The sequence below is a fragment of the Plasmodium yoelii genome, assembly GCF_900002385.2.
Source record: "Plasmodium yoelii strain 17X genome assembly, chromosome: 3".
NCBI classification, from domain to species: domain Eukaryota; phylum Apicomplexa; class Aconoidasida; order Haemosporida; family Plasmodiidae; genus Plasmodium; species Plasmodium yoelii.
In genome coordinates this window covers 348,350-372,449 of record NC_036175.2, presented here as the reverse complement: position 1 = coordinate 372,449, position 24,100 = coordinate 348,350, and the positions used below count along the sequence as shown (strand labels likewise).

The window sequence follows — 24,100 nt, the reverse complement described above, 5'->3', positions numbered from 1 at the left end:
GCCTATATAAAATTTATAATTATAAAATATTGCATAATATATTATAAAAAAATATATATTTGTATATATGATTAAAATAAACTACACATATTGTTTTTCTTTAATTATATATATTTTTTTTTTTTTAATTTTTTCTTTATTTTTGTTATTTTTCATTTTTTTATTATCCTCAAGTTTGTCAAGTATAAAGGTATGCTGCATATGCCCATGTAATCGCATACATCACATGTAATCACATGTACATCGCATATGCCCCATAGTACTTCTTATGGGGTAACAAGATTTCCCTGGATACACAAAACAAGCTTGAGTGATCAAATTTATTTTTTTGTTTTTTAAATCAGATATTTGGTACCTTTTTGTAATTGCTTAAAATGTGTGTTCCAAACAAGTTAGCGAAAAAAGCGCCTCAAAAAAACATCCCGAATAAAAAAGCCTAAAATAAAGCACATCAAAAAAAGCACATCAAAAAAGCACATCAAAAAAAGCACAAAAAAAGCACAAAAAAAACACAAAAAAAACATCCCAAATAAATGCATAACAATAGTTGACACACCCACTGGGCTCCTACATAATATTGCACGGATAGCATTATAAATCTGTAAATATACAAATTGCCAAAACTAATATTATACATAAGCATAGTATTATGCATATCCATAGTATTGTACATGTATAGAGTTACATTTTTGTGATAATTTAAAAAAAAAAAAAAAAAATAGAATTAATTTTATACAAAAATGATAAATAAATGTAGACATTCCAAATTGTTTTTTCAAATTTCAAAGATTTATAACAAAAGGGATAATGATACTATACTAAGTTTTCGAAAAATAATACCAAATAATTTTTATATTTGTTTTTTTCAAATATGTCGAAATAGATTCTATTCTACATCTAAAAATAGTAGTAGTTACGATATTTTTGATAAAATAAAAGATTCTACCAGTAATAATATTCCAAATGATGAAATAGAAAATGAATCTACAAAAAAAAGAAAACCATCAAAAAAAGTATTAAAACTAGCTGATGATATATTAAATTTAACATTAATTGAAGCAGCCGATTTATGTGATATATGCCAAGAAAAGCTTGAAGGAAATACAAAATTTAATAATGGTCATTTTATAAATCGAAATCCATTTCCACATCCATCATCTTTTTTTGGGGTTTCAAATATGCATCAAATAAATGGAGGAATTAATATTCCAGTTTCAAACATAACCAATACATCTACTAATGTGGAAAATGCGAATTCTGATAATACAAAACAATCTATTGAAAATGAAAAAACAGAAGAAAAAAAAAAACCAGCTAAAACAACTTTTAATGTTAAATTAGAAAAATTTGATGTTAAAAATAAAATTAACACTATTAAAGAAATCAGAAAAATAACAAATGTTGGTTTGAAGGAAGCTAAAGAAATGGTCGAGAGCGCCCCCTTCTACATCCAAAAGAGTAAGTCTGTCGTGTTGTAATATGTTTCGTTTATTGTAACTATGTTTTTTTTGTTGTAATATTTCTCCCAATTTTCTTACCGCGTTAGATGCCCCGACGGAGCAAGCCGACGAAATTAAAAAGATCTTTGAAAATCTCGGAGCAACCATAATTTTAGAATAAACCTGATAAGATAAATAATATGGAGATCTATATTTTAAGCAGATTCTTAACTAAATTGAGAAAATAAATCAAGTATATATATATACTATGTTAGTACATAATACATCAAAATCAACTTAAAATATATTTTTAATTTTAAAGAGAGTGTTTTTTTTTTTTGTCTTTAAATACAAATAAATTTAATGTGGGCATATATATAATTATTAGATTAAAAAAAATGTAAAGAGCATATAATTAAAAATGTACATATTCCAATGAAATTAATTTTTTTTAAAAGTTCTAAATATGTAAATTTTTTTGACAATTATAAAATCTTAATCTATATATAAAGATGTACATGATTGTGTTTCATATATAAAAACAAAATGAAATAGAAAAGTGAAGAAAATATAATTCGATAAATGTGTTTTAATATTATTTAACATTATTTAACATTATTTTAATATTATTTTGTGTATCCTGTGCATGTTTTATTTTGAATATATATACTGTTATTCTTCTTCCAAAGGTGTTACTATTAAAAAAAATGCACATTACATAATAGTCTATACATATCTTCAAATATTTATTTCATTCCATCTTTTCCATCTAAAATATAAATTAATTTTACAAATCTTCTGTATTCTAACACACTAAATAATGAAATTATATGCAAAAAAAAATAAAAAAAAATAAAAAAATATCTTCCATATTACTATATACCAATCAATATGATAATATATAAAGATCTCGTGTGCTAACACATTTTAAACAAACCAAAACAAAATAAAATATAATAAAATAGTATATTATATCATATTATAGTATATATTAAATAAGGCTCATTTATAAGAAAAATAAACCCCAAAATAGGAAAAGCTATATATTTTTTTTAATAAAAAATACTTTTATTATATCACTAGAATGTTTATGAAGGTAATAAAATGATAGTGTACTTGTTTATTCATTTTTGATTTCATAATTTTTTGTTTTTTTATTATCTTTGTCATTAATATGTTCGTTTAATTCATTATTTTGTTTGTAACATTTAATAAAAGAAAATTGATTTTCAAAATAATTTTTTATATTTTCTTCATTAATTATGTTAAAATTATAACTATAAATATCTCCTAATATTTTTTTATGTCTATTTATTATTCTTAATACATATAAAAAATTATTAACTAAAACATTTATTTCAGAATAACAATTTAAAGAATTATTATTAATTTTTATTTTATTTAATTTATTTTTAAAAACCGATAATATATTATTTATACCAATTTTCTCGTAATTATTTTTAAAATTTATCTCTTCATTTTTTAACTTATTACAATATAAAGATATTTCGTGAGTTGTTTTTTCAATATCATTTTTTTCTACACTATTTAATATCTTTACCGTTTCATTTTTTATATCTTTCATATTCTCTTCATATGATAAAGAGGTTTGTACTATATTATTATCAGCACCGTCGCCATTTCCCTTATCAATAAATTGGATGTCATCGTCACCTTCATTAATCTCCTCATTTTTATTCTCCTCATTTTTATTCTCCTCATTTTTATTCTCCCCATTTTTATTCTCTTCATTTTTATTCTCCTCATTATTCTCTTCATTTTTACTTTCCTCATTTTTACATTCCCCATTTTTACTTTCCTCATTTTTATTCTCCTCATTTTTATTCTCCTCATTTTTACTTTCCCCATTTTTACATTCCCCATTTTTATATTCCCCATTTTCATTTTCGTCATTTTTTGAATCGACACGAAGCTTTCTTTTTCGTCCTTTTTTTTTAACTTCCTTAATATCGAAATTAGTATTTTCTGTTACTGTTTCATCAATATTATTTGGATCGATATTTTTTTTTTTTTTTTTTCTTCCCACACTCTCTGTTTTTGTATATACCATTTTTGCATTGCCATAATAATTTTGTTCCATTCTCGCATTACCATAATCGCTTTGTTCCATTTTTACCTGAACATCATCATTTTGTATTGCCTGTTCATAATTTTCTTCAACTGTTTTCGAAAGTTTAAGATTATATACTTCAAATTCTTGATCATTTATATTATTCAAATTTGGATAATTATATGCATTATTATGAATTACATTTTCATCAATATTAAATTGGTTATTATACATATTATGTTGATTTGGTGAGGGTTTTATTAAATATGATGTACTAACACTTTTTAAAAAATTAGTATATGACTTGTTCATATTTTCATTAACTTTTTGATCAATTGTTTGTTTATTATTTCGTAAAATTTTTTCGATTATACTTTGATTAAGCATAGTATTATTAGGACATTTAAGCTGATTTCGTTGGTGTTGTAAGTGGTAATAATGTTCATTATTATTGTTAATATTATATGTACCATTTTCATATTCTGAACTGTTCATAAAATATTGATCATATGTCATACCATTTTGATAATTGTTTAATTGGCTAACATTGTTATTATTGTTTATTGGAACATTATTAATATTATAATTATTATTTACAAAATTTCTTGTCGGTTCATAAAAATTATTGCCGTGTGTAACAGAATTATATGACATGTTCATATTATATGGCTTTACCATTTCATTTTTAAATGTACTATTTACATTAACAGTTTTGGATCTTTTATTATGGATTTGATTATTTATATCATGATATCCTTGGTCCATTCCGCTTACCATGTTCGTATTACTTTTTGGAATTTCATATGTATAGTTATGACCTCTATTGTATATATTTTTATTATTACCTGAAATTTTTTATAATTAGAAAAATAGAAAAATAGAAAAATAGAAAAATAGAAAAATAGCAAAATAGCAAAATATATTAACATGGTCATAAATAAATTATATGTAGGATATTCAGTGGTTTTATTTTATTTTTTCATTATTTTTCATTATTTTTCATTATTTTTCATTATTTTTCATTATTTTTTCATTATTTTTTCATTATTTTTTCGCTCATTTTTTCGTTATTTTTTCGTTCATTTTTCGTTCATTTTTCGTTCATTTTTTCATTTTTTTTTTGAGATATTAAATTACCTTCATTATCCAAGCTATCTTTACCAATTCGACCAGAGTGTACATTAACCATTTGCCTATCACTTAAATTATTGTTGTTATTATTTTGATTCCGAAAATGTTCATTTGGTTTTTCATGGGAAATTAAATTATTATTATTTATATTGGGGAGTCGATTCATATTTACATTTTTTATATCCGAAGTTCTACTAATTGGATAATTGGGAATATATTGGCCCAGAATTTGTTTATTATCTGAATGTACTGAGTGTAAATTATTAGAATATGTACTGTTCATATTAAAATTATTTTTATTTTGGCTATTAAATGAAATATTATTATTAACATCATTTTGGCTATTTTTATTAAACTTTGTTATATTATTCATATTTTTAATTAAATTAAAATTATATATATCATTAACATTACTGTTCCCAGTATTCATATTTACATAATGACTTCGATTTGTTTGAGATTTCATAGGATTATAAATATCATTTATATTTTCATTATTAACATACATATTATTATTATTAACATAATTATAGTTTTGTGTATTCCTTAAATTATTTAATTTATTTATATGATTAAAACGGTTTACATCTAATATACTGTTAAAATTATGTGTTTTTTTTACATCTCCAATATATCTCATATTTTGTATATCCCCAACATCATTAACATTATTAATTTTGTACATATTACCCATAATTTGATTATTAGAATTATTATTTTGTCTATTTATTAATGTATTTGTATTGTTCAAATTTTTAGATGTCATATAATCATAAGCTCCATGCATTTGCCCATTATTATTAGAACCCGAATTGGCTACAATGTTGTTATTACCATATCTCATTTTGTCATTTATTTCATAGTTGTAGTTTTTTATATGTGGATTACAAAAAAAATCATTTTTATTATGAATATTTATGTTATTTGAAATAAAATTATCCCCATATTTCCTTATGCTATTATTACTAACTTGAAATAATTCATGATTATATGAATTTATGTTACCATGATTTGGATTGCTAAAATTTATTAAATTATTAATTCCATTATTGTTTTGGTAATTATCTTTATTTTGGTAATTATCTTTATTTTGGTAATTATCTTTATTTTGGTAATTACCTTTGTTTTGGTAATTATTTAGTTGATCATAATTCATATTATTTTTATTATTCATAATATATACTATTCTATTTTATACAGTATCATTAAATACTTGTAAAAAAAATTTAAACTGTTATATGTATATTCATTATTGTTATATTCAATTATAGATGTCTGTTGACATCTTTATATACATATATTATCTATGATGTTGAGTTATCAGAAAAATAATATATAGCGGGAATATATTAATGGAAAATCGGTAAATAAACAAAAAAGGGAATAAATGTTATATATATATATATTGAAAGTGTCTGAATTGTTTTAGTTCATTCTCTTATTTAGACTATTATATATTAACAATTTAAAAAATATCCAAAAATAATAAAAAAAAAAAAAAAAAAAAAGTGAGATAGAATTAAGGAAAGATGATGATATGTTGGGGTAATAATGAATTCCAATAAAGTAAAAAATGAAATATGGATAAATATATTAAACTAGGAAATAAAAAATATAAAGAAAGATATATATAGAAACAAACTATGTAATAATGTATGAAAAATGTATATATATATATATATTATATATATATATAATACTAAATATTGTATGAAACGAATAAAGATAAAAATTTGAAAATAGAAATTATTTAAATTGGAAAAGTATTAATACAAAAAAAATATAAAACATGTGTATGTTTTGTGTATATGATATCCAATTCAATCAAATTTAAAAGGGTATAAAAAAAAATATAAAAATTTCTGTAAAAATATAAAAAAGTATGAAATTTAATAATTGGGTCTCATATTTTGGATATTTTATTATATTTGGTGCAAAAAAATATAATAATTTTTATTAGTATTTTTTATATAACTTTTAGTATATTGTAGCGATTTTTTGAATTCTCAATTTTTTTTTATGTTTATTTTTTTAGAAATATAAAAATGAAACCAAACTATTTTCTTTAATACTTTTATCATACTTTTTCACACAAACAAACTGAAATAATCATAAAATGTAAAATAGTGAAAATAGTAAAAATATGTAAAATGTAGTAAAAATATATATCGTTTTTCATCTTTATTTTGTATAACTTTATATAAATAAACAACCTAATATATATTATTTATATATACCAATTTTGTGAAGAAACATATACTATATTATTATAAACTAATTATTACTAAAATCCAAATGTACATAAATTGTATATTTTTCAATAAATAAATATGAACAAGCAATAATTTAATAACAAATAAATTATGATTTTTAATTAAAAAAAAAATATTTAAATATCATTTTCTTTATTCATAAAAGACACTAAGAATTGTATTTATTATTATTAGTGAATTATTTTAATTTATTTTCTCATATACTATATATAGTTGTCTGCTATCCATTAGTTTACTATTCCAACTATATTTAAAAAGGAAAAAAAAAAAAAAAATATATAATATAATATATATATATATATACATACATATCCAATTGAATATTAACAATAAATAATTTAAAAATCCTGATCTCATCATAATATATGTTAAATGACATGTACAGTACATATAAGTAAGAGTCTAGTCATATTTTATAAAATATATCAAGTTAAAGATTGAATTAAGTAAAAGAAAAATAAATTTACACTCTTTTACAGTTTATTCATTTATATTGTTAAAACAAAAAATAAAAATACGAAAAAAATAATACTCCTAATATTTACTACAATTTTTAATAATAACAGTATATATAATGTAGTAAGGATGAAAATATATTAATTATATGGGCATGTGTTGTCTGACTTGTTCATATTTTTTTTTAATTAATTTTTTTTTTTGAATATTCGCTAGAATATCCATATGTAAATGAGCCTAATGTAGTTAATATTATTCCAATCATTGTGCTTGTATTAAATTCTTCTGAATTGTAAAATTTACTTAAAAATGTTTGAAGTGTTGACTTAACATTTCCAATCATATTATAAGCAACATTGTCTGTGTAATAAATACACATAAACGATGAGAACGTTACGAAAATTGACGATAAACCTGAAAATGTTATAAATTTGTGTTAATAAAATAAAAAAATATATATATACATATTAACAAAATATATACATATTAACAAAATGTGCATTTCTGTGTGCAAAATATTTGGGATTGATATTTTCTACATCCTCCCTTTCTCTCTATTTTCATATGTATAATGTGTGTGAATTATTTTTTTTTTCTCTATTTTTGTCATAAACTTACAAGATAGAATTAATAAAGTAAATCCATGATATGTTAAATTAAGAATTTGGAATATTCTTCCAGTTAGTAATAAATATATAAACATAATAATGGAGGAGTATATCAAATTATAGTGTAACATTTTCATTTTGTTTTTATATACAATTAATTTTTGCTTTAATAAGTTTAAGTGTATTGCTTGTCCTATTGAAACGATTATACCTAAAGGCGTTTAAAAAAGTTTGCAAAAAAATTGATATATATAATGCACTAAAATAGCTAAACAATTTTAATCGGAACGGTGCTATATACTTATTTCGCTAGTTTGGTGTAAATATCAAAGGACCATATGTATGCAAATGATTAGTTAAATGGATAGACAAATATGAATTATGAATTTATTTATTTTTTTTTCAAACCATATATTACGGCCTTGTGGTTAGTGTTAATTGCATCCGCAGAGAAAATGAAAAATCCAATGGAGACCAAAATGCATGAACAGATCATAAGAAAATTGAATTTAATATGTTTAAAAAAAAAATAAGAAAATATGAAATTAAAAGGCAATGTCATAGATCTAGCTAGCTGATAAAATGATATGATAGTATATTTTAAACATAAATTCCCAAAAATCAATGTAAAATTAAATGATATTATTAAAGGCCATAAATGTTTTATCCCTTGATATAAAGAAAAAAATTCATTTTTAACGTCATCTTCTTTTTGAATTTTGGATAAATAATTTTTAAAAATAAATAAAAAAGCTAAACATGATAAATGTTGTAAAAAAATTAAGAAAATTGTGTCTAGAGTATTGGTTATTAACATATATTTATTAACAAAAACGGATGTTATTGATGAAGCTAAATAAGTGGTAATTGAAAATAATACTGGAAGTTTTTTATTCTTCATTTTGAAAAAAAATTTTAACAAAATAAACTTAATTTATATTGTTTGAAATATAAACATATTGTTTTATTTCTATATATATTTTATGATATTTTTATATAATTATTTTGTTTTACATGACTTATTCAAATTTATTGTCTATTTGTTCAGCTTAATGAATAACAAAAATATATAAAATTCTTCGGGGTATTTTAGTTAAGTTTGCACTATATTTTTTTATGGGTCAAAATAAAATAATTATATTACATAAAAAGCGAAACACAACAACAATCAATATTTTTATGTAATAAATAACAAATTCAGTTTGAATAAATATATTTATTTTAGTATGTATTTTCCTTATTTTTTTTTATTATCAAGCTCTTCAATTTGTAAATATGTGTATAAAGTTTTATAGTAACATTTTTAATAAACAAATTATAATATTGCTTTGATAATAAAACAATGAAATGTAGATATAAACTTAAATATTGTTATAAAACAATTTGAGAATAATAATAATTTTACCGATAAAAATGAATATATAAATAATTTTACTTTGTAAAGGGGCTAGTATATATTAAAATATGCCTAATAATAAAATTTGCTGTTTTTTTTTTTTTTTTTTTTTTTTTTTTTAAATCTGTGTGATTTGTTTGGATATATATAAATGTTATAAAAAATGTATATTACTTTTATTTGATATTTCTTTGGATATACATTTATTTATTAATTGTAAAACAATTTTTTCGTTGCAATTCTAAAATATTTAAAAAAAAAAAAAAAAGATATGTATGTGTGGGGTTTAAATATAGGATACACCAATCCAGGAATTTGTTTAAATTGTGTTAATTTTTTTTTTCTTTATTTTTAAAAACATGATAAAGGAAAATAATGGTATATTTGATAAGATAGTCTTTTCTATATAGTGTCATTTATTAGTTTTGTCCATATATATTAAATTTTTTTATACATTTTTAACTTTTTTTATATATGAGAAATTGATTTAACCTTTCGGCATTATTTCAATTTTATATATTATTTTTGCTTATTTATTTTGCAGCTAAAATTTTTATTCAGAAAAAATACGATAAAAAGATTTTCTACAAAAAGCTCGTTCGATATAAATAATTTGTAAGAAAAATGTTATGAAAGCAATCTTTAGTTGGTTCGCTTCACATTGCCTCGCTTCACATCGCTTCGACCACTTTTAACATTTTTGTTAGCGTTCTGTACAATGGAAACGATTATATGGTTATTGAAAAAGAATATGGGATGTCTACGTTTGGACAAAATGAGAAAAAAGATAGTGTAATAAAAAATTTACATTTATTAAATAATGAGAATGGAAACAATTTTGAAATAGTCTATAAATTACATAGTAGTATTGGAGGTTGTTTATTAATTTGTAAAAATAAATTTATTAAAAAACATTCTTATCAAAATATATTTATAACATTAGTATATGGAAAAATAAAAGAAAAATATAATACACATAATGAAATAAAAATGTATTTAAAATATATTCCTAATTCAAATATTATGATACCAGAATGTGAAAATAGTCAAAATTTCCAAATGCTAAAATATGAGGTAATTAGTAATTCAATTATGTTAAACAAACAAAATTTAAGTTTATTAAAAATATATATAAACGCAAAAAATTCAAAATATATAAAACCTTTGTTATTTTATTCTTTAAATACATGTATAGTTGGTGATAATGAATATATAAATGTCCAAAAAAAATTTAAGTCTAATTTTTTTTATAATTTTTCTGAAAAAAAAAATCAAAATTATAACCTTGCAAATGAAAATAAAATGTTATTAAAAAATTTACATAAATATAATAAAGAATTAAAACTACATCTATTCTGTTTTAATGTTACATTTGAATCACATTGTAATAAATTAGTTTCAATATTTTGTCAAATTCCTAAACATATAAAAGATACACTAAATTTATTTGGAGCAACTTGTTTAGTTAAACTGATTGATAGCCAAGTAAAAAATGAAAAAAAAATTATTAATATTAAAAGTGAGAATATGGAAAATTTAACTATTATAGAAAAAGAAGAAATTGTAAAAAATAAAATTCTACAAATTAATAAAAATATTAATATAGAAGAAAGTAATAAATTTTATGATTCTATGAAAGATCAAAATAGATTGAATGAGGAAAGTGAGGAATTTTTAAAAAAAATATATGGAAATAATGATGTTAATAAAAAAGGTCGAAAAAAACCGAGAAGGGGAATATTAGCAAAAAATATTAATAAGCTATCTACTTCTGATGCCCCTATTTATTTCACTGACATTTAATTATTTTTAAAAGTGTATTATAACACATAGTGTATGCCTTTACAGCGCAAACTGTTTTTTACTCTCTATTTTGTATTCTCTATTTTTACTATATTTTTTAACTTATTTTTTATTTTTTATTTTCAAGTTTTTTATTTTTTATTTTTAAGCAGTGCACTATTTTGTCTCATGGACGAGTCGCACTCGCAGCAGCCAGTCCCGTCCTCACAAACGAAAAGTGCAAAGTGAAAATGAAAAGTGAAAAATGAAAAAACGAGGGTTCAGGGTTTGGTGCAAAATGAAAAATGTAAAAACGAGGGTTCAGGGTTTGGTGAAAAGTATGGATGATTCACGGTTTGGTGAAAGGTATGGATGGTTCACGGTTTGTGTGGCGCACCTAAAATTCAGCATGGCCGTGATATCTTGGGAAAGGGATGGTATCCTTAATGTTATCAACACCGGTAACTAACATAATTAATCTTTCGAACCCTAAACCGAATCCAGAATGTGGATGTGTTCCATATTTTCTTAATTGTCTATACCACCAATAACTTTCAATATTTAATTTTTTTTCATTTATCATTTTATCTAATAATTCTAAATTATCTTCTCTTTGAGATCCACCAATAACTTCTCCGATTTTGGGAACAAGAACATCCATAGCTGCAACAGTTTTATTATCATCATTTAATTTCATATAAAAAGCTTTTAAATCTTTTGGATAATTATAAACAATAACTGGTTTTTTAAAAATTTGTTCAGATATAAACCTTTCATGTTCTGATTGTAGATCCATACCCCATTTAATTGGTACTTCAAAATTATTAGAATATTTTGTTAATAAATCTATAGCATTTGTATATGTAATTTTAGCAAAATTATCATTTAAAATATTTTTTAATCTATCTATTAATCCTTTTTCAACATTTTCTTCAAAATAATATATATCATGAAAATTGTTATTTAAAACATAACGGATACAATATTTAATATAAGCTTCAGCTACTTCCATATTATCATATATATCAGCAAATGCCATTTCAGGTTCTATCATCCAAAATTCAGCTAGATGTCTAGATGTATGAGAATTTTCTGCTCTAAATGTTGGTCCAAATGTATATACATCACCCATAGAAGAACATAAATTTTCTAAGGATAGTTGCCCACTAACTGTCAAAAAAGCTTGTTTGCTAAAAAAATCTTTTTTAAAATCAACTATATATTGATTTGTATTATTATTTGTTTCTAATTCATTTGTATTTTGATCTTCTCTTTTTACTATTTGATTATTATTTATTTTTTTTTTTGTTTTAGGAATTGAATTAATATCACCCTCTTCATTAAAAAGGGTTGTTACTGTAAACATTTCCCCACCTCCTTCACAATCAGATGTAGTTATCAAAGGAGTCTGAATACATATAAAACCTCGACTTTGAAAAAATAAATGTGTAGATAACATTAAGGCATTTCGTATTCTCATTACTGAACTTATAAAATAACTACGAGGACGTAGATGTGCAACTTCTCTTAAAAATTCTTTTCCATGATTTTTTTTTGAAAGTGGATATTTTTGAGGATCTAAATTTTCTCCATATATTTCAAAACTATGTATAGAATTATCTGTTAATGTTAATTCAACATTTTGATTTAATAATCCTTTTTTTTCTGTATTTTGTACAGGAGATAAAATTAAGGTCCCGGTAAATCTAAAACAACATCCAATTCCACATTTTAATAATTTATCATAATTATCTATATTTTGATTTACAACTATTTGTAAATTTAAATGACATGACCCATCATTTAAATTTACAAAACAGAATCTACCACCTCCTTGTTTTCTAACAGCTTTACTCCATCCACATACAACTACTAATTGGTCAATATATTTATTTTTTTCAATTTTATCTTTATTATTATATTCAGTTTCACTTATTGGGGCATTTAAAAGATTAGATATTTTTATTCTTCCTCTACATGATGCTTCATTTATTTTTATTAAATTAGAACTTGGGCTATCTAACTGTATAGTTTCGGGTTTTAGTTTTTTTGATTTTATTTCTTCTTCATTTTTTTTTTGAAATTCTTTGGCGATTTTCAGGGTTTCCTCATCAACTTCGATGGCCATTTTGTCAGTTTCAGTCAAGTGGGAAAAAAAAATCAAAAATGGAAAAATAGGAAAATGAAAAATGTAGGAAAATGAAAAATGTAGGAAAATATGAAAAATATGAAAAATAGGAAAAATATTAAAAATATGAAAAATAGGAAAAATATTAAAAATATGAAAAATAGGAAAAATATAAAAAATGCAATTTTATAAGAATGCGTTAACTGTTTTAATTAAATAAATCAAAGAAGCATTAAAAATATAAATCTTTTCAAATTAAATATTGTATATATAACATTGCATAAAACAGGTACTAAGCATGTAATTTTTTTTTTTTTTTTGACTTATTATTTATATATATTACTATATAGGAATGTATTTTTTTTTAAAAGCACGAACAAATTGTGTATACATGCCACATATTAATTTGTATGCATTGCGCACTCCCCAAATCTGTTAAATATTGCCATTACATTATATTTCCATTACCATTGCATTATATTATATACACTATTGTAGAAAAAAATTCAAGCTATTATATTTTGTTTTCAACTTATTTAATCATATATATTTTGAAAGTGGAAAATACAGTAGCCACTTTAATAAAAAAAAAAAAAAAAAAAAAAAAAAAAAAAAAAACATAAATATAGCAGCAATGTATAAACATGTATATAGAATGTATATATTTATATATACATGTTTATGCATGTGAGTAATATTGTTTGCTCCCACTATTCGTTATAACAATAAGTATATATATAATTTCCATCTGTTTATATATGCAGTAACGGGTGAAAATTATGTAAAAAAAAACGTAAAATATGATGAAAAAAAAAACGTAAAATATGATGAAAAAAAAACGTAAAATATGCTTACCCTACATTTTTTGTAAGCTATTTTTATTCCCTATATGTTCATCACTTATGATTATACAACTTGACAAATCTTTAAGTTAAACCATTTTAAAAGCATCATTTTTGAAAAATAGTAATATATTATTGGTGGTGTTCCCATTATAAATATCAACTTTTACAAAATGTAGTTATGCAGTTAAGGAAAAGATATGCACATGCATGTATATGCATGTATATGTATGTATCCATATGTATATATATGTATCCATATGCAACGTTAAAATTCAAATTTTATCATTTTAAAAAAAAAAAAAAAAAAAACCAAGTATTTACCCCCTACACTTTTATGAGGTAATAAATATATTTGTTGGCAAATTAAGAAAATGAAGCATAAGAAAGCATTATTATGTTTAGCACAAAACGAATTTATAAATGCCATGTTTGATGTTTCTGAAAAGAGTAAAAATTGTTAAGTCAAAAGAAAAGATAATTTTTTGTTTTCACAAGATATGTTAGCTTTATATAGAATGTCAAAATATTCAGACCAAAAAAAAAAAGATTTTCTTTTTCTTTTATTTTTATGTAAACAACTAGTTAATACATATAACAATTTTTTATTTATATTATTATTTATGATAAGATGTTTATTTAAATATCCAACTTGAGCTATTATGTCTATTGGATGTTTTAAATCATTAAAAGGAATTTTTTGATGTAAAAGTTCCCATAATATGACCCCAAAAGAATATACATCCGCTTTTTTTGTATATCCTTCACCTCTTAATATTTCAGGGGCTGTCCATTGATATGTTCCTACTATTCCTAAGTGTTTTGGTTTATTATAAAAATTAAAAATCGATAATCCAAAATCACATATTTTTATTTCCCCTGATTCTGATAATAAAATATTTGGTGATTTTAAATCACAATGTAATATTCCTTTGTTATGAAGAAATGACATAAATGCTGTTATATCTTTACACATTTTAATTACATCTAAAATTTGTATTTTTATTTTTTTTTTATGCAATATATCAAATATACTACCATTTGGAATATATTCAAGTGCTATTGCTTGTGAATCTTTTATTCCACCTAAAAATAAGGAAACATTAGGATGCCTCAAAATTGATAAGATTTTTAATTCTGAAAAAAAATCATAACTATATTTTTTATCTATACATATTTTTAATGCAATATTATTTATTGATTTATTTATATTGAACTTTTTGTAATTTGACACTTGCTCATTTCTACAATTTGACACTTGCTCATTTCTACAATTTTTGATATTATTTATATACAGACATTTATACACATTATTGTAACCACCTCTTCCTATTAATTTTAACAACCATATTTTATTTTTATTTATAAATAATTTCTTATCAATTTTGTTATTTGACATTTTAATTTTTTTTTTATGTTTATATTTTTCTCTTAATTTTAGTAAACACTGAATAGATAATATAATACACCTTTTTATAATTTTATCGGAAATACCCATATTTTTTAATAACCTATTTTCTATATATTTTAAGCAATATCCATCTATTTCATTTATTATAAATATTTCGATTATTTTTCTAGGAATTCCAATCAGAAATAAAAAAAAATTCAATTCAAAAACATTCCAATATATACTATTCTGAGCATAAGATAATGATACAAAATTATGTTTTTTTTTTTTTTTTCTAAAATATGATGGAAGAATTTTATTTATTTCGTTATATATGTGTGTGTTTTTTTTTTCTTTTTCACTAACTATTGTATTGTTATAATTGTAATCAACATTTTTGTACATACAACCAGATATAGTTTTTTGCTTATTTGATACTTGGTCATTTTTTTGATAATTTGAAAAGTGATTGATAGATTTTATTTTATTTTCTTCCACATTAATATAATAAGTTTCGCTTTCTTCATTCCAATCACATTTATTTTTTCCTGATTCATATTTTAAAAATAGTGAATGTAAATCATCATATTTTTTAATTTTGTCCATAATGTCTTGATACAATTTTATATAATTCAAAATTATATATTTATATTTTATGAAAAAAACTGTATCTGTTTTATTTGTTAACTTGTTTTTAATTCCTTTATTTTTATCAAAAAAATTGATAATTTCGTTTTTTTTTTGATATTTTGATTTATAGTTAGTAATTAAGGAAAATAAAATATCTTTATATACAATAATATTGTTTAAAAATATACAACTATACATAACATAATTATTATAATCTATTAAAACACCATTTCCATGTTTTTTGCCTTTTTTAAAATTTCCTATATATATATATCTATTTGAATTTAAGCAGATATTACCCCTTTCAAATTCTTTTTCACTATTTTGTTCTATCTCATTTTCGTCCAATTTTTCGTCCTTTTTTATTTTGTTATTTTTGTAATTATGTTTGTATAAACAACATAATAATTCTGATCCAAATATATTTCTTTCATCATTTTCAAATAACCCTTCATATTTATTTCCGTTATTATTTATTGTTATACCCCATCCATGTTTTTTTTTATCTTTTATATCTCCTATATATATTCCTTTATTTGTTCTTATATAACCTTTTCCCCATATTTTTCTTTTTTCCATATCATTTTTATTAATTTATATAATTCATTTGCGCTTGTTTAAACACTTTTGAGTCATTTTTTGCATCTATTACCATGCTTACACATGTATGTATCTATCTATGCATAAGTATATGTGCCGCCTTATTCTCATTTAAAGTATACAAATAAAATGGCGACAATTCTGCATTTATATATATATATATATATATATATATATATATACTCCTTACTTTTTGCAGTTCTAAAGGGGAGCTCGATTTTATGTTGATTTGCTTTCTTCAAAAATAAACTTTTTTTAAGAGTTTTGTAGACCATGAAAATTGTTTATCTTTGTTTTAAATATAAACCGTTTGCGCATTTATTAATTGCTTCAATTGTTGTATCATTTATTTATTTATTTATTTACTTACATATTTCATATGGTCGTTATTTTTCATGATCACATAAAAATGCTGAAAAAAGTAAAAGTAAAAATAAATATTGCAAGCATGCAATTCATAAAAAAAAAAAAAAAAAAAAAAAAAGTAAAACGGAATGAAATAACGAAATAACGAAATAACGAAATAATGAAATAATGAAATAATGAAAACTCTATAAAAAATATTTTATAAATTTTCGAAAACTTTAAATTCAAAATATAATTAATTTGAGTAATATACACTATTTATGGAATACAAACAATTTATAATATATTAAAAATATGAACAATTAAGGAGAAATGCTTTGGCTAGTCTTTTTTTTTTATTTTTTATAATTGTGTTGATTTATATAAAAAAAGATACAATATTTTATTAATATGCATATGTAAATATATACCAGACAAATTTAACATTCAGTATTATCATTTTATATAATGTTTCTACTATTTATTTTGATTCTTAACCAATTTGGGAATATATTTAAAAACTTGTTTTTTTTTTATGTGATAAAAAGATTCACAAAGATATGTAATGTATGTAAAATATTTTCAATAAAATGTAAAGAGACAAAAAAAAAATAAAGTTTTTTTTTAATAATCAGAATAAATAGCCATAAAACTTTGCCTTCTTATATTTATTTTGTAAATGTTTAGAAAAAACAACAAACATGTCAGTAAATCTATATAAAATTTTTCCACTCAAAGATAAAGAATATATTCTACAAACACTTTCTATATATATTATCTTTATTTTTTTAAAAAAAATATATTTTTTAAATAGTAATGAAAATACAACAGGTACACATGTTCCAGGACCATTTACTATCAATAATTTAATATTATTTAATTTATATGTTAAAAATATGCAATATATAAATATAAATATAAATTTAATTAAAGCGATTAAATATGATTCTCCTATATTTCTACACCTTGGTATAAAAACAAAATTTGTTCTATACTTTTCAAATTCTTTTTCTGCTTTTTCCTTACTCAAATTATCACCATTTGCACAAAAAAAATGAAAAATTATATTATCATTTTTTATGAGTTTTAATATTTCTAATATTTCAAATGTATGTCCTCCTGATCCTAAAACTACACCAATTTCAATGTCTTCATTTTGTATACTATTTTTATTATAGAATATTTTTTTGAAAAAAAAAAAATATATATATATAAATACACTTAAGCAACAAAGAGTTACAAGCATTTTTTAAATTTTGTTTTATTTTTTTATAATTAACTCTTCGTAGTATTCCATAATTTTATATAGCCATATTTCTGAACATAAAAAATATTAAATATAACACATTATTAAAATGTGTTGAAAGGTATAATGGTTGAAAATTGATATTTTTATATGAACGTTCATAAAAAAAAAAAAAAAAAAAAAAAAAAAAATTATATGCCATGAGCTCTTTTTTTTTCGACATCTTTGTGTATACTCACACATATTTACATCCACATTCAGCTTAGTGCCCATATAACGAAACACGGTGATTCTGGAATTAGGGAAACGGTTAATTTTTCATATCCACAGACCCTATTATTTTATTTACAAGTTTGATAAATAAAAGTGTGTGCAAAATATTAATCATACTAATAAATTAGCTAGATATATGAATAATTAATAGCTAGCCAAATTAAATAAAGAATAAATTTGTTCCATTAAAGGGAAGGTAATAAGCATACTTTAAAAATATCCTTACAAAATTGTATAATTTAACACAAAAATATAATTATTTTAGTTTCATCAGTTTTGTTATTTATTCCACCTTTTATATATACATATTAAAGCTAAAACATCCATACTATAAAATTATTAAAAACGTTAATAAGTGAAAATAAATGTTCATATAATACAGGATATTCATTTATTTCACCGAACAAACTAAAAAACAGTAAATATGAAGATCTGGTAAAATAAGGATATGTAAAATATATTGTGAGGAAATAATATTTATATCAATAGCCTTTGTAACACTTGACTAAGCTTCTTGAAGTGTGTGCAACTTAAAAAAGGAAAAATGTTCAGTAAAATAAATGAGAAGAACGAAAATGTTCATAAGATACTATCCATGGTAGACAAGGGAAAATAATAAAATATTAAATTAACAAAAAAATGAAATATATTAATGTATATGTATATGGAAAATAATTAAACAAATAATAATTCAAAAATTGTATATGAAAATATTCAAGATCACATTATATAAACATATGATATAATTTCAAATAAAAAAAAAATATAATTTAATTAAAAATTATATATATATATATAACAATAGATATGCTATATATAGGCAATTTTGGGAGCATCAAATGGAAATTATAAACATTTTGTAAATTATGATATATATTGTGGATAAATGAACGTATTAAAAAATTCCGTTTTAAAAAAATTAGCATGGAAATGGTGGTTAAGTGTATATATAAACATCACGAGTCATTGTAGATAAATTAAAAACGATGCACACATATATATATATGTATTATCTTTTCTAAAACCTCATATTAATATATATTTTCCTTATTTGTGTAACAATATATTTATTTCTTAAGAATAAAAATTTTGTATTAAAGGGTGAGGAAAACATATAGGCAAAATTGCATAGGAGAGGGTGTAAGCCCTAATATTATTAACATTCCAAAAAAAAAAAGAAAAAAAAGAAAAAAAAAAAAGTTCTATCTTTATGTTTTTTTCAATATATTCTTATACTAATTATATAGATATAATTTTCAAATATAGTTCCCATCCATATTTTGACTTTTGCACTGAATGTATATTCCTATCATCGTTCTACTGTTATGATTGCACTTTTTTTTCCTAAATCATCATCAACCAATTTTGGTACTTTTTTTGTGTGTGTATTATGACCAAAGAAATTTTCTTCCATATATAAATCTTGATAATTGTAGTAATTAATTTTTTTTTTTTTTAATTTTTTTCGTAAATTATAAAATATATAATATTTATAAATTATATCATTCATTGTAGTTTTATTTTTTAAACGATATAAATTGTTAACTGAAAAAAAATCAATTTTTTTAACATTGTAGCAAGTACTTGGTGATACAAAAATCGAAGTTGTATTTTCATATATTGTATTTAATATATATGTGTGTATAAATTTGAAATCAATTATTCTTGCATTTTGTAAATTAATTGCGAAATGTAAATTTTTATAAAAAATATTTTTTAATTTATTTTGGCAATATATAATAAACCAGAATTGGTCCATTTTGTGTATATCAAAGCATTTTATAGAATAACAAAATTTTCTTAATTTTTTTTTTTTTTTTATTATTATATATTTATAATGATTACTAAAAATCTTATTTAAATTATATCTGTATATAATTTTTAACATTTTAAAACATTTCATATCATTTTTTTTTTGAGACATATTATTAAATATTTTTCCCAAATTAATATAAGCAAAATATTTTTCATTAAATATGTTATAACTATAAGTTTTAACAACATCATATACCATATATTTTTTTTTTATAAATGTTATATTTTCAATATTTTTATAATTATTTTTATACAAATTTGTCATATCATTTATTTTTTGGCAAATACAAAAAAAACGACTATTATTTGTTTTTTCGTTTAAAAGATCATTCCATGTCTTTATATTACTATTTTCTTCTCCTTCGTTTATTTTGCTATTATTTATTTCACCAGGTTTAAAAAATTCATGTATATATTTATTTTCGCACTTATTTTCGCACTTATTTTCACACTTATTTTCAATATATTCGCGATTCGGGGCATGACTATATTCATCATTAAAACGATTTTGATAAAATAAGTCATATTCTGTATCATAATTATTTTCAAAATAATAATTAAATTCAGGGGTATAATAATTGTTATGATAATTTTCATCTGACATATCAATTGGCAATGTTTGTTCCTCTTTAATATTATTTTTTATTTCCCATAAATTATTAGGATAAGTTTGTCCACAATTTTGCCATTTTTCCCGCAAATTTATATTATTTTCATATAACTTTGTACATAAAATTATTTTTTTTGTTTTTTTTTCTATATTATTAAAAAAGGTATCTAATATTTTAACATTATCTATTATATGTGGATCAATATATTCATCACTGCTTATGCCATAATAGTTTTTAAATTTTCGCTCCTCGTTTTGGTTGCCATGTTCATTATCAATATAAATAGATACATTTTTTTCACTTCTATCATTACAAAATTTCGGTGCGTTTTTTTCATTTCTATTATTATTTAAATTTTTAGAAATAGTTTGCATTAATAAATTGAATTTAAAATTTTGATTATTTTCATTAATAGTTTGTAATTTATTAATTTTGTTATATAAATTATTTATTTGTTGGTTTTTATTAAGTGTGTAAATATTATTTTTATCTTCTTTTCCATAACCACTAATAGTAGTAGTATCTATATTTTGATGGGCATTCAAATTATTTGCCTTTTCTAAGTCAATTTTATTATTATCATTTTTTTCATTCTTTTCATTCTTTTCATTCTTTTCATTTGGCTGATATTTATTATTAGCTCTTTTAAATAAATTTAACAAATTGTTTTTTTCTTTGTAATGTACACTTGCATTTTTTGCCTCATTTTTTGCCTCATTTTTTGCCTCATTTTTTGCCTCATTTTTTGCCTCATTTTCAGCTTCCTTCGATGTATTACCATCTGATTCTTCGCCCTCTTCTTTGCCCAATTTTTCGTCTTCACCCAATTTTTCGCCCTCTTCCTCCTCTTCTTCATCTTCTTCATCCTCCTCCTCCTCAATGTCATAGACATCTTCCTCCTCTTCCTTTTCATCATAATCTCCAAATATTTTTTGTTTGATCTCATTATCATTTCCTTCGTCAAATATTTTTCCATCATCATATATTTGTAAAGTTTTGTATTTTTTATTTTGTTCTCTTTTTTTTCTTCGTTCTTCTTTTTTTTTATCTATAAAATTTGTTATTTTCAATTCTTCAATTTTATTTGATTTATTTTTTAAATTATTATCATCATCTTTAGAAATATCTTCATCATCTTCATCTTCTTCTTCTTCTTGTGAATTATTTTTTTGTTTATCAAAGATAATCATTTTTTTATCACCTTCACTTATATAATTAAATTTTTCCATAAAAATTGAAATATGTTTACTCATTAATTCAGCTAGCTTTTCATCATTACATGTAAAATAACCACCATGTGATCTAAATTTATTTAGAAACATAAGAACACCGACAACTTGATTATTTCTATCTAATATCGGTGCAGCTAATATAGTTTTTGTTTTAAAATTAAATTTTTTATCATGATTTGGATTATATAATTCACTACTTAATACATCTTTACAATTTATAATTTCTTTGTTTCTTAAAACCCACAAACAAAAACTTTTTTCATTACTATTAGCAGAAATTTTTATGATATTTTTTCGACCATGTATGGCTTTACTCCATAATTCGTTTTTCACTTTATCATATAAAAATAAAGTTGAAGCTTCACAATTTAATATATCAGAACAATCATACATAACCATTTGAAATATAAAATCTAATTCTTTTTTTTTTTTCAATCTATCACTTTTTGTCGTATCAATAAAAATAAGTTGAAGCATTCCAAGAGCACAACCAAGTAATATTCCCAATACAGATCCGATTAATGTGCAATATTGATATATTTTATTTTTAATATCAAATTTTTCTATTTGTATAATTTTATACCTTTGGAGTAAATAATTAATAGCGCATCCAAAAAAAACCCCAAAAGTATCACTACAAAGTTGCCCAAACGAAGCAGCACATAAAGTAGATATTCCTAATGTTACTCCAATAGATGCATCAAACATATCACCTAATCTTATCATTATAAATTGATCCATAAATCCAAACCCTATCATTGGAATAGATGAACAAAATATAATATTTAGTATTTTTTTTATATCATTATTTTTTTTTCCATTTTCTTCAATACTTGGATTATTTCCTTTTATCACATCATTGTCTTCACCATCTACACCTTTATTTTTTTCACCATCTACATCTTTATTTTTTTCACCATCTACACCTTTATTTTTTTCGCCATCTACACTTTTATTTTTTTCGCCATTGCCATTTTCTACCGCTTCACTATTTCCATTCTTTGTTGAATAGGAACAAATTATATGCTGGTTAATAATGTGGTTAAGATTGGGTGAATTTAAAATGGGGCTACTTTTGTTAAGGCATTGTGCAAATAAGTTTGTATTTAAATAGTGGGCACTGCTAATTTTGCCAACATTGCCAACTTTTCCAGCTTTTCCAGCCTTTCCAGCCTTTCCAACATTGCCAACATTGCTTGGTTTATAATTTTCTTGTAAACTCTTTAATTTATTTTTTGTGTCAATTTTGTTTTTCACATTTAGCCAATTGCACACAGTGATAAAATTGTTCAACCTAAATGGGGCATTTTTCAAATTAATTAGTGAAATAGTATAAGATATCTTTAAGCACAAAACTGATTTGTTCAGAATATTTTTTTTTATAAATAGACATGGCTTGTACCTCCAAATATGTTTTAATGTGTTTTCATTCATAATATTTAAAATAAATAATAATTTATTTCGTATCTATGTGCTTAAAACTGTTTTTTAAAAAAGGGATAAAAATGTAAAATTATTTATATCATTTTCTCTCGCAATTTACAATCATTATTTATTGCTCATGTTAATATGTGCATATATTATTATATCTATAGATATATTACAAAAACATTTTCCTCAACTTTTTTATATTTATTTATCTATATTTCACATTTAAAACTGTTTAAAACTGTTTAAAACTATTTAAAACTATTTTAAATTTATATACTCACACTAATTGTCAGCAAAAATTATGTTTGCATCCATTTTGTTTGCATTTATATTTTGTGGTATATGGCATTTTTTTCTTCTTTTTTTTTGCATTTAAAATGTGTTTGCTTTTAATTTAATTT

At 21.7% G+C, this 24,100-nt stretch overlaps 8 protein-coding genes across 8 annotated transcripts; 2 read left to right on the top strand and 6 right to left on the bottom strand.

Annotated features, from left to right (window-relative positions):
- Positions 1–740: 740 nt before the first annotated feature.
- On the top strand, positions 741–1,620 carry PY17X_0309600 (ribosomal protein L12, mitochondrial, putative; the record flags this gene model as incomplete). The annotated part of the gene is made up of 2 exons (XM_718630.1): positions 741–1,458; positions 1,547–1,620. 2 exons carry the CDS (start codon positions 741–743, stop codon positions 1,618–1,620), a joined length of 792 nt encoding a protein of 263 aa, XP_723723.1.
- Positions 1,621–2,559: 939 nt separating this feature from the next.
- Positions 2,560–5,815, bottom strand: PY17X_0309500 (conserved Plasmodium protein, unknown function; the record flags this gene model as incomplete). Its single annotated transcript, XM_022954965.1, has 2 exons — positions 2,560–4,355; positions 4,648–5,815. 2 exons carry the CDS (start codon positions 5,813–5,815, stop codon positions 2,560–2,562), a joined length of 2,964 nt encoding a protein of 987 aa, XP_022811460.1.
- A 1,739-nt stretch (positions 5,816–7,554) lies between these two features.
- PY17X_0309400 (GDP-fructose:GMP antiporter, putative) lies at positions 7,555–8,879 on the bottom strand (the record flags this gene model as incomplete). Its single annotated transcript, XM_022954964.1, has 3 exons — positions 7,555–7,784; positions 7,989–8,189; positions 8,387–8,879. 3 exons carry the CDS (start codon positions 8,877–8,879, stop codon positions 7,555–7,557), a joined length of 924 nt encoding a protein of 307 aa, XP_022811459.1.
- An 870-nt stretch (positions 8,880–9,749) lies between these two features.
- Positions 9,750–11,177, top strand: PY17X_0309300 (pseudouridine synthase, putative; the record flags this gene model as incomplete). Its single annotated transcript, XM_022954963.1, has 3 exons — positions 9,750–9,752; positions 9,919–9,989; positions 10,082–11,177. The coding sequence occupies 3 exons, from the start codon at positions 9,750–9,752 to the stop codon at positions 11,175–11,177; spliced, it is 1,170 nt and encodes a 389-aa protein (XP_022811458.1).
- A 376-nt stretch (positions 11,178–11,553) lies between these two features.
- Positions 11,554–13,284, bottom strand: PY17X_0309200 (asparagine--tRNA ligase, putative; the record flags this gene model as incomplete). Its single annotated transcript, XM_721032.1, has 1 exon — positions 11,554–13,284. One exon carries the CDS (start codon positions 13,282–13,284, stop codon positions 11,554–11,556), a length of 1,731 nt encoding a protein of 576 aa, XP_726125.1.
- A 1,302-nt stretch (positions 13,285–14,586) lies between these two features.
- On the bottom strand, positions 14,587–16,725 carry PY17X_0309100 (uncharacterized protein; the record flags this gene model as incomplete). Its single annotated transcript, XM_725293.2, has 1 exon — positions 14,587–16,725. The coding sequence occupies one exon, from the start codon at positions 16,723–16,725 to the stop codon at positions 14,587–14,589; it is 2,139 nt and encodes a 712-aa protein (XP_730386.2).
- A 997-nt stretch (positions 16,726–17,722) lies between these two features.
- Positions 17,723–18,337, bottom strand: PY17X_0309000 (UDP-N-acetylglucosamine transferase subunit ALG14, putative; the record flags this gene model as incomplete). Its single annotated transcript, XM_719827.2, has 1 exon — positions 17,723–18,337. One exon carries the CDS (start codon positions 18,335–18,337, stop codon positions 17,723–17,725), a length of 615 nt encoding a protein of 204 aa, XP_724920.2.
- Positions 18,338–19,919: 1,582 nt separating this feature from the next.
- On the bottom strand, positions 19,920–23,702 carry PY17X_0308900 (uncharacterized protein; the record flags this gene model as incomplete). Its single annotated transcript, XM_719825.2, has 1 exon — positions 19,920–23,702. The coding sequence occupies one exon, from the start codon at positions 23,700–23,702 to the stop codon at positions 19,920–19,922; it is 3,783 nt and encodes a 1,260-aa protein (XP_724918.2).
- Between the last annotated feature and the right edge of the window lie 398 nt (positions 23,703–24,100).